Here is an 8,837-nt window from a genome sequence, read left to right as displayed (position 1 = left end):
TGGACAAATGTGATTAAAAAAATATGAATTTTCACAAATGAAAGAGGCCTAGAAATAACTCCTAGCTCCTATGAAGTGTTTCTGACAATATTTATGTTCCAGGCTCTGACACCTGGTCAGTCTAGTGTGCAGTGGTCAGTAATGACCACTAGCCAGTATCACAAAAAAACAACTATCCTATAATCATTGACTTTAGAGGACAGAATTGTTATTCTCTTCATGATCAGAATAGTAAAATAAAAATACACTCCAAATTACAGGTTGGGCTGTGAGCTGCGAGAACAGTATGAACAGAAATAGCATATTTTCTGTACTTTCATATGTTTGCTGTCCAATCCTACCCCATTACTGCAGCATGATGTTGTTCACTTGAGGTTGTTTAAGAGGAGTGGTGTGTGGATTAAACAGCAAATATATCTGAAATGTTGGTATTATCCTCGCCAAGGGAGGTAATGGAAATCTACGTTGCTCTCTGCACAATCCTGCAACTGAAAAATTAGTATATTGGTTCAAACTGGGGGTGTCTTTATTTTGGACAATAATTTTAGAAGATTATGTTGATGAATTTATAATGAAGATCTACTTATAAACTCTGTAAATCTATTGCAGTCTAAGCGCATAAGTCGAGAGTTGTACATTCTTCATTCTACCATGTAAGCATTGCGAGTCGAATGAAGTTGATGAAACATGACGCACAGCATAAAATGTTAACATATCTTGAATCATCAAACATTATCCTCCTCAAAGACAAGTGCTAATAAAGGATCTAGTCTCTTGTTTATGTTCCCCCGAGAAATCAGCCTGACTTTAGGTCACATTAGCAGAGAAGGAAGTGAACAGCACTGTATTCCAATAATACAGCTCCAGTAGTTACAGCCCTAACTACATTTCAGCAACAAGTTTGTAGTATTTTCAAATAAGGTTTTGGGAAACTATGGTATGACTACTTGTTTCCATCCCTGTTCCTGGAGAAACACATTGTCTGCAGCTTGTTCAGCTGTTGTTGTTGGTAGTCTGCCTCCTTTGCTTCTGAAAACGCAATGTCTCCCCCTGACTCTCTTTTACTTATTCTCCTGTGATCAGACTGCTCCCCCTTCCAATCCCTGCGAGTACTGCAGTCTATATGTCATAAAGTCCAAGACTTAGTAACTTTTCTCCTTTTTTTTAACAGCGGCTATGTAGAACAAAATTGTTCCGTGAACACAAATGCATGGTCTGCAACACACTATTTACAGTCTGTAATTTATTCAGAAGATGCTTTCTCAAATAACTCCAAATAGTTGTCTTTACAACACACTTTCACGTAAAATAAACATTTTGCACTTTGGCCCATTGTTTACAGACAATTATATTTATCTCTTTTTACCCAAGTAGTGAGTCTGTAATATGCACACTCTGGATTGACTACTGTAGCTCTGAGAAGTAGTGACTTTCTTTATTAGTAGTAATTAGTAATTTGTCACTACATCGAGTGTTGCATGTCACATCAATAACAGTACAATTGAGTTCCTTATCTGTTATCTGGATTTAAGTAGCTAAGATGAGTAACGTGCAAAGACTGGCAACATGCATAAGTAACTTGAAGTGCAAGGTTTATTCCTGAGTTTGAGGAAAGTAACTAAAAAATGTAAAAATCTTACATTTGTATCGTCAGTTCTTGTGTGCTCAATTATGAAATGATGCATTTTAATTTATAGGAAGGCATGTATTTTATTGAAGTGCTCTCTGTACAGACTTAATAGCATACAGTAATTGTGCTTTGTTGCACTGCAATTCTCTTCCTTGAACACATAATTATACATTTTAAGACTGTTAATCATTAATGGGGGCCAGTATGTAAACTGTTTTATGTCTTATACACACAGAAAATGAAGCAACTATCTTTGCCATTTTTTAGTGTTTTTTTTTAAAGTAAGGTATGTTTGTTGACATTTGTCATGGGGAAAAACACAATTTCTACAACTATGCATAAGTGTGTTTTCGAGGAGGCTTACAAATGAGTTCTTTGGGCTTGATGGGCCAAATAACCTTTTCTTCTTTGTAATTGTCCTTACTATTTAAAAATGACACATCTGGACAGTAAATGGAAATATCAAGTAAGTTCCACCTAAAACAAAAGGTGTTTTACAGTATATTACAACTGACATTGCAGTTGCTTGTGATTAATCGATAATCTTAAGAGGGCATGTAGTATATGGATGTATGTATTGGTATGAGTAAATAATTTAGAACCGAAAAAACAATACACACATCTTAAAACAATTAGAAAGATTCGTGCAACTCAATTCATTACCACAGCCCTATACCAGTCGTTATTCAATTCTGCCACACATAGCCCCAGATCTGATATACAAAGACCCAAATTAAATAAAGAAAAAACTACTTAAATGTAACTTATAATTAACCTACTTCTTTGAAGGAAGAGTACACATCTTGTTCATGGCACTGTCGATCTCTTACACAATCAAGGCACAATTCAGTGACAATGCATGGAAAGGGAGTTATAAGCGCTTATTCTTTTGGATATATCCTTTTGGTCAGGGGAGGGGCGCTAGCGCTGAAGTTGCGGTGGCCAAGAAATGGGATGAAGTCAACTGGAATGTTACATCAATGCGCCGCTGGAGGAATGGAGGAAAACTGGAGGCTAAAATGATTAACTGCATGCTCGAACCCACAGGAGTCCCCAGCAAACCTTTCACCACATTGACTCACGAACGGAGAACCTCTTCAGCACAGCTCCAGTTCAAGAGCCACAAGCCAATATATATAAATGGATCCTTGGAGCGAGCATGCTACATGATGACGTTAGGCAGGTACAGGGAACACAGCAGCATGTTTTGGCCGAAGGCTGGAAACCTTCGGAAGGGCTGCCACATATCGGAAAAGATGTTGTACTTGAGGAAGACCCTGTGCTCCTGGCTGGTGGGTAGGGCGACGTCCCTGCTCATGATGAAGATACCGTCATTATGCAGCGCGCACGTCAGGTTGAGCCCGGACTTGGAAGTGTTCTCCTTCACACGTCGCCACTCCCCCGTGCCCACGTCGTAGGCCTGCACCGTGAGGATGTCCTCCGACTGGCCGGTCTTCTTGGGCGGCTCCATGTCGTGGATGTAGCCCCCGACGAGGTAGATGGTGTCCTCCAGGGACAGCATCTGCTGCTTCCTGACATGCACCTGACAGGTCTCCAAGGAGGACCAGGCGTCTGAGCTGGGACAGTAGCGCAGGATGCTCATGTTCCTGTCTGGAAGGGGACAGGGAGGTGACGGTTGAGGGCTCTGGGCTCAGACTGCCGGAATCTTTCGATTAGATGAGTCAAAACCGTCATTACTGTAAAACATTTCCATGGATACCAAAAAAAAGGATCTTTGCTCTTATTTTGCTCTAACCCCATGTCAGCTGGGTCTTGGTCCTGACTCTCTGTGGTCATTAAAAATCCCAGGGCTTTTCTCGTAAAGAGTAGGGGTGTAACCCTGGCGTCCTGGCCAAATATTTCCCATTGGCCTTTACCAATCATGGCCTCCTAATAATCCCCATCTATGAATTGGCTTCATTACTCTGCTCTCCTCCCCACTAATAGTTGATGTGTGGTGAGCGTTCTGGCGCACTATGGCTGCCGTCGCATTATCCAGGTGGATGCTGTACATTGGTGGTGGAGGGGAGTCCCCATTACCTGTAAAGCGCTTTGAGTGGAGTGTCCAGAAAAGCGCTATATAAGTGTAAGCAATTATTATTTTTATTGCTACTTAATATATCTAAGCCATAAGTCACTTAACTAAGCTAATAATAAAACCTATTTGTTTTCAGCTCCAGCAAGGTTAGTGGATAATTCCCTGGAATGGATTGAAACAGGTTTGAGAACTGAAAAAAAAATATATATAAAGACCTAGTTATACAAACTCTTACCTTAACTAAAGGTTTAAATAAGTAACTGAAATCACAGCTGGAACAAACACCAGCAGACAGGCAGGAACCGAATAGCAGTCAATGCAAAGAGGGAGGTGTACCTTTACAGTTAAATCAATGCCTGGCTATCACTGCGTTAAAGGTAGTCATATCACCCTGAAACTCACAATTACCAGCCCACTGAAGCTAAGCAGGTGTGAGCCTGGTCAGTACCTGGCTGGGAGACCTCCTGGGAAAAACTAAGGTTGCTGCTGGAAGAGGTATTAGAGGGGCGAGTAGGGGTGCTCAGTCTGCAGACTGGGTGGGTCCTAATGCCCCATTATAGTGACAAGGACACTGTTTTGTAAAAAAGGTGCTGTCCTTTGGATGAGAAACAAAATTGAGGTCCTGACTCTCTGTGCTCATTAAAAATCCCAGGGTGTTTCTTGAAAAGAGTAGGGATTTTACCCAGGTGTCCTGGAAAAATTTCCCCTGGCCTTTACCAATCATGGCCTCCTATTAAATCCCATCTATGAACTGGCTTCATTACTCTGTCCTCCTCCCCACTGATAACAGGTGTGTGGTGAGTAACCTGGCATTCTATGGATGCCATCGCATCATCCAGGTGGCGCTGCACACTGGTGGTGGAGGTGGTAAAGCGCTTTGAGTGGAGTATCCAGAAAAGTGCCACATAAGTATAAGGAATTATTATTATATTACATTTACCGTATGAAGAAATGACTTTCATTTTTACTTCACCAGAGTATTTTTCATCCACAAATGTAATGTTCTGGATGAACTGCATGTCACATGGTGCGTTCAACCACATTTCAGTTTCTGATAGGGCATAATCTCAAACTGAATCATGTTCAGGGTCTCTCGCCTTCAGTTTCTGGGCTTACAAATGCACCGTGTTTATTTTTTAATCAGATGTATCCATCCCCCATCCAGAAGCACCTGGGCAGGGCAGGACGTCACCCTAACAGGATGCACAAAGCACGTGTAATTCAAAGGCATGGCTGGTGTTAGCCAGCACATCTCGGGCAGGTATGAGGACACTGTGAAAACCTCACAAGAACACCGATAAACAAAATGCCAAGTGCTGTGATACAGCAGTGCAGATGGATACACCACTGCGGTTAACCTTTCAACTATTTTGTTTTCTTTGTTTGTAGCAGTTACTCTATTTAAGGCTTCAATTAAATCGAAACTTCAACCCTCCAGGGCAGCACAGTGGCACAGTGGTTAGATGCACTGCCTCGCAAGGCTAGGGCCCTGGGTTCAATTCTGTTTTCGTGTGGCTTTCCTCTGGGTGCTCTGGCTTCCTCCCACAGTCCAAAAATATACAAGCAGGTTAACCGGCTCCTGGGAAAAACTGGCCCTGCTGTGAGACTCTGTGCTATGTGGTTGTGTGTGCCCTGTGATGGACTGGTGCCCTGTCCAGATTGTACCCTGCCTTATCAAATTCAAGTTTATTTGTCAATCCAGCCATACAGAGGAGCGAAAGATCGTTCTCTAGGTCTACGGAGCGAATACAGACAAGACACTGGGAAGACAATGCTATAGACAATGTAGACACAGACATTTCTGACAGGGAACTGGGTACATAAAGTGCAATGTGCATAGTGCAATTTGCTTTACAGGATTGTGCCAAAATAGACTCTTGCTCGGTGGTTAGAGCCTGATACAACCATTCCCGTTTTTTTTGCGTGATTTCAATAAGCAGGTTCTTCAATTACTGACCTCTAGCAGTGTAGCCGCCCATGACGTATATCATTCCCTTGCATTCACAGGCCGAGAATTCTGCCAAGGGATCAGGCAGAGAGGCTACAAAACTCCACCAGTCCAACTCGGGATTGTAGCACTCCACTGTGCCCACAGACTGGCCGCCTACCGCGTACAGCTTCCCGCTCACAGCGAGCAGCTTAAAATTGGACCTGTGGGAGAAAAATAGCAACGTTATGTACCGCAGCTCTGCACACGTCAACAGCACCGAGAGCACATTCTAAAATGCGATATACGGATTCCGTTTCCTCATCCCTCGTACTTTTATTATATATATATAAAAAAACAGCGTCACGAATTATGCTTGTTACAACAACAACAACAACAACAACAACAACAACAAACACAGAGTAGCTCAGTTTAAACATTAACCTGCATTCTGATAAATATCAGTTACATTTCTAGTGTATAGCTCAACCTCCTTGGGTTTGGAAAGGCGCTTTGTAAATGAAACCATTAATTAAAACTGATTTATGATTTGCATGAGCTGTTTTCCTAACTTGAGGCCTGTGAATGTGAGCATTCCCTTTTTGTCTAGTAGAATACGGGATTTTTACAACAGAAACAGACGTTTTCGGCAGCATTAGTTTGGAAGGGCGTTTCTTAACTCATGGCAGAAGTTTCAAAGATCTTGAGTAGCATCATGGACTCCATGACGTTACGTCAGGTAAGCAAGCTTGGTAATTGTGCTAATTGGGTCTGTGAAACCAGTCCAAGGAGTCATATTGAAATACCGTGTAATGTAATTGAGTATCACTGTAATTGATATTACAGTCCAAAATAACGGCAGTGCCAGTTGAAGTAACTTTTAGTAACCTTTTTTGGTTCAGCGATGCGACTTGGGTCCATTCATTTCGACAGGGATTGTAACAGTGTGCAGCAGATATGTCGTGGCTGGTCATTCTGTACCCCCCGACGACGAACAGGTAGTTATCCAAAACAGCGGACCCATAACCTCTCACGTTGACCATCTCGGGAGGCAGACTGCTGGCCAGCGGCATCCATCGCTGGTCCGCCTCGCTGTAGCGGAGCATGGACCAGGGCTCGTCCTGGTGAGCGGCGTCCAGGCAGGTCCCCACGAAGTCGCCCACGGCAATTAAAGTCGCCGTCCCTCTCATGCGCAGTTCTCGCACCTGGTCCCTAAACGCGCCAGGTAACTGCCTGAACTCTTGCCTCCTCAGCATCGGGTGATAATAGCAGCTCATAAATCTGATGCAGGCAGCCCCGAGGTCGTGGGTCCCGTAGACGTCGGAAAGGTTGTACAGCTCCACGCAGTTTTCCAGCCTTATTTCGGAGAGCAGCAGTTTGAGGATCGAGGTCACCTGCAGGAAAGAGGCCGCCTCGATCAAGTCCTCCAGCGTTTCGTTCTCGATCTGCACTTTAGAGGTGTTGATGAACTCAATGACCAACTCCAGCCCCTGCCGGCTCAGTCCCTGCAGCCGCACGGAGTCCTCTCCGGCTTCTCTCATCCCGGAGCTGTACAGCGCCTGGAAATAGTCGCTCTTCTCTATCAGCTTACTTTTGCTAACTTTGTAAGTCTTATCCTCAGTTACGATTGCAATTATTTGTTCGGATGACATTTTTGCCTTTTCCTGGTTTGTTCCCATTTAAATTGCTATTATTATGTCGGGTCATGTCCTACGGTAGCCTTAAAGCGAGGACAGTGTTTCCCAAAATTGGAGCTGCCCATTGCTTACATTGGGCCATAAATCCGCCTGTAACCCCTTACTTAGAAATAGCACGCCTATATAAGGTAATGTTCAGTCCCATACTGTACATCCATTGATTGTTAATACAGAAATTGTTGGAGCACATATATTGTCGCAGACTTTCTTCTTACTAAAACGTGCTTTATTACAGCTATATAAATAAATTGCACGGCTTCAAGGAGTTACAGAAAGTGATAACAACGCATGAACTTTGCACAAATATTTTGTTACTATCATATGTTCTAAGCAACGAGAACGCGAACAGCTAAGACCTCTTTCCTGTTTGATCCGGCAGCTGCGTCACTTCCCTTTCCGGTATTGTACCAAACCACAACACAGCACAATGCTGCCTGTATTTGTCTGCCCATGTGCAGAATTGTTCTGGATTGATTTGCAAACCTTTATCTAAGCATTTAAATGTGACTATTATATTAAAGGATTTTGATATTGTGTTGTAATTCGCGAGATGTCATATGGTAAAGGAATATTTATTTATAATTGTAATATATAGTCGCATCTTCTACTGCATCTTGAACACTTCTGTTTCTTTCTGGTAATTTTATCTCATATCTTTGTTACTGTTTTCTTTTTAAACATTTTTTTTACCTTTTCTTGTAAAGCGTTTTGAGAAGCTGCTTTTAAAGGCGTTACATACATTTTATTATTGTTAAAACAAAAAGGGTCTAACGTTACTGCCTCCTTTTGCTCAAATGTTGGAAATGCAATAAAACTTAAACGCAGTTGTAAAAAATACAACTAGTGTATGTAAAAAAATATTTTATTCTGTGATATAACTACCTCTGGCAGAATGGTTTTCTGTTCACTTATCTTTGTTTTTGATTACCTTTTATCCTTCATTTGTAGTATTTGATATACAATTATACAGTTTAACAACACGAGCATCTGGAATAAACATCAGCAAGGAACAACGTATTTCACATCTATGGTGATGTGTTGACACTGTTTAAAAGCATTTTCCCATCATGTTTCATGTTTTCTAAAGTGAATATAAGTTACAGGGGGAGACTACCAAATCTAAGAAGTTTCAAGTTTCAAGTTTATTGTCATTACACTCATATACATGGTATATGGTATAAAGAAATGCTATTTAGCTAGCTCTCAGACATAAGTAGTACAAAGAGAAAACAACAACAACAACAACAACAACAATACAATTGTGTAGCAAAAGAAAGACAGTGACAACAGGCAGTGTGCAAACAAAACAACAACAGGCAATGTGCAAAAAAACAACAGGCAATGTACAAAACAACAAAAAGGTAACAGGTTTTGTGCAAAAATATGCATCAACAGAATAAAATAAAGGGATAGAAATTATGGGGAGTGAGCTTTTGACATGTATGGTAGAGGTAGATTTTCAATGTGTGTTTGGGTTTTTGGTAAGAAAGAAAGGAAGAAGGCACTGTGAGGTTCAGATCATAGGTGAGAGGTGAGAGTGAGAGA

The 8,837-nt window shown here is 41.7% G+C and overlaps 1 protein-coding gene across 1 annotated transcript; it reads right to left on the bottom strand.

Annotated features, from left to right (window-relative positions):
- Window positions 1–1,209: 1,209 nt before the first annotated feature.
- Window positions 1,210–7,688, bottom strand: klhl42 (kelch-like family, member 42). Its single transcript, XM_006633826.3, has 3 exons — window positions 6,484–7,688; window positions 5,626–5,819; window positions 1,210–3,241 (listed from the first exon to the last, which is right to left on the bottom strand). Exons 1-3 carry the CDS (start codon window positions 7,272–7,274, stop codon window positions 2,793–2,795), a joined length of 1,434 nt encoding a protein of 477 aa, XP_006633889.2. The 5' UTR covers window positions 7,275–7,688; the 3' UTR covers window positions 1,210–2,792.
- Window positions 7,689–8,837: the final 1,149 nt, after the last annotated feature.

The sequence above is a fragment of the Lepisosteus oculatus genome, chromosome 7 (genome assembly GCF_040954835.1).
Source record: "Lepisosteus oculatus isolate fLepOcu1 chromosome 7, fLepOcu1.hap2, whole genome shotgun sequence".
Taxonomy (NCBI): Eukaryota; Metazoa; Chordata; class Actinopteri; order Semionotiformes; family Lepisosteidae; genus Lepisosteus; species Lepisosteus oculatus.
Note: the sequence above shows the minus strand (reverse complement) of the source record. Positions and strands in the feature narration are given on the sequence as shown.

What these genes read in the sequence shown, in the direction of transcription:
- klhl42 (XM_006633826.3), bottom strand. Translation starts at nt 7,274, where the DNA reads ATGGGAACAAACCAGGAAAAGGCAAAAATGTCATCCGAACAAATAATT. An exon ending in GCATCGCTGAACCAAAAAAG is followed by an intron (nt 5,820 to 6,483) that starts GTTACTAAAAGT and finishes TTTCTCCCACAG; the next exon opens with GTCCAATTTTAAGCTGCTCG. An exon ending in GGGCGGCTACACTGCTAGAG is followed by an intron (nt 3,242 to 5,625) that starts GTCAGTAATTGA and finishes GTCCCCTTCCAG; the next exon opens with ACAGGAACATGAGCATCCTG.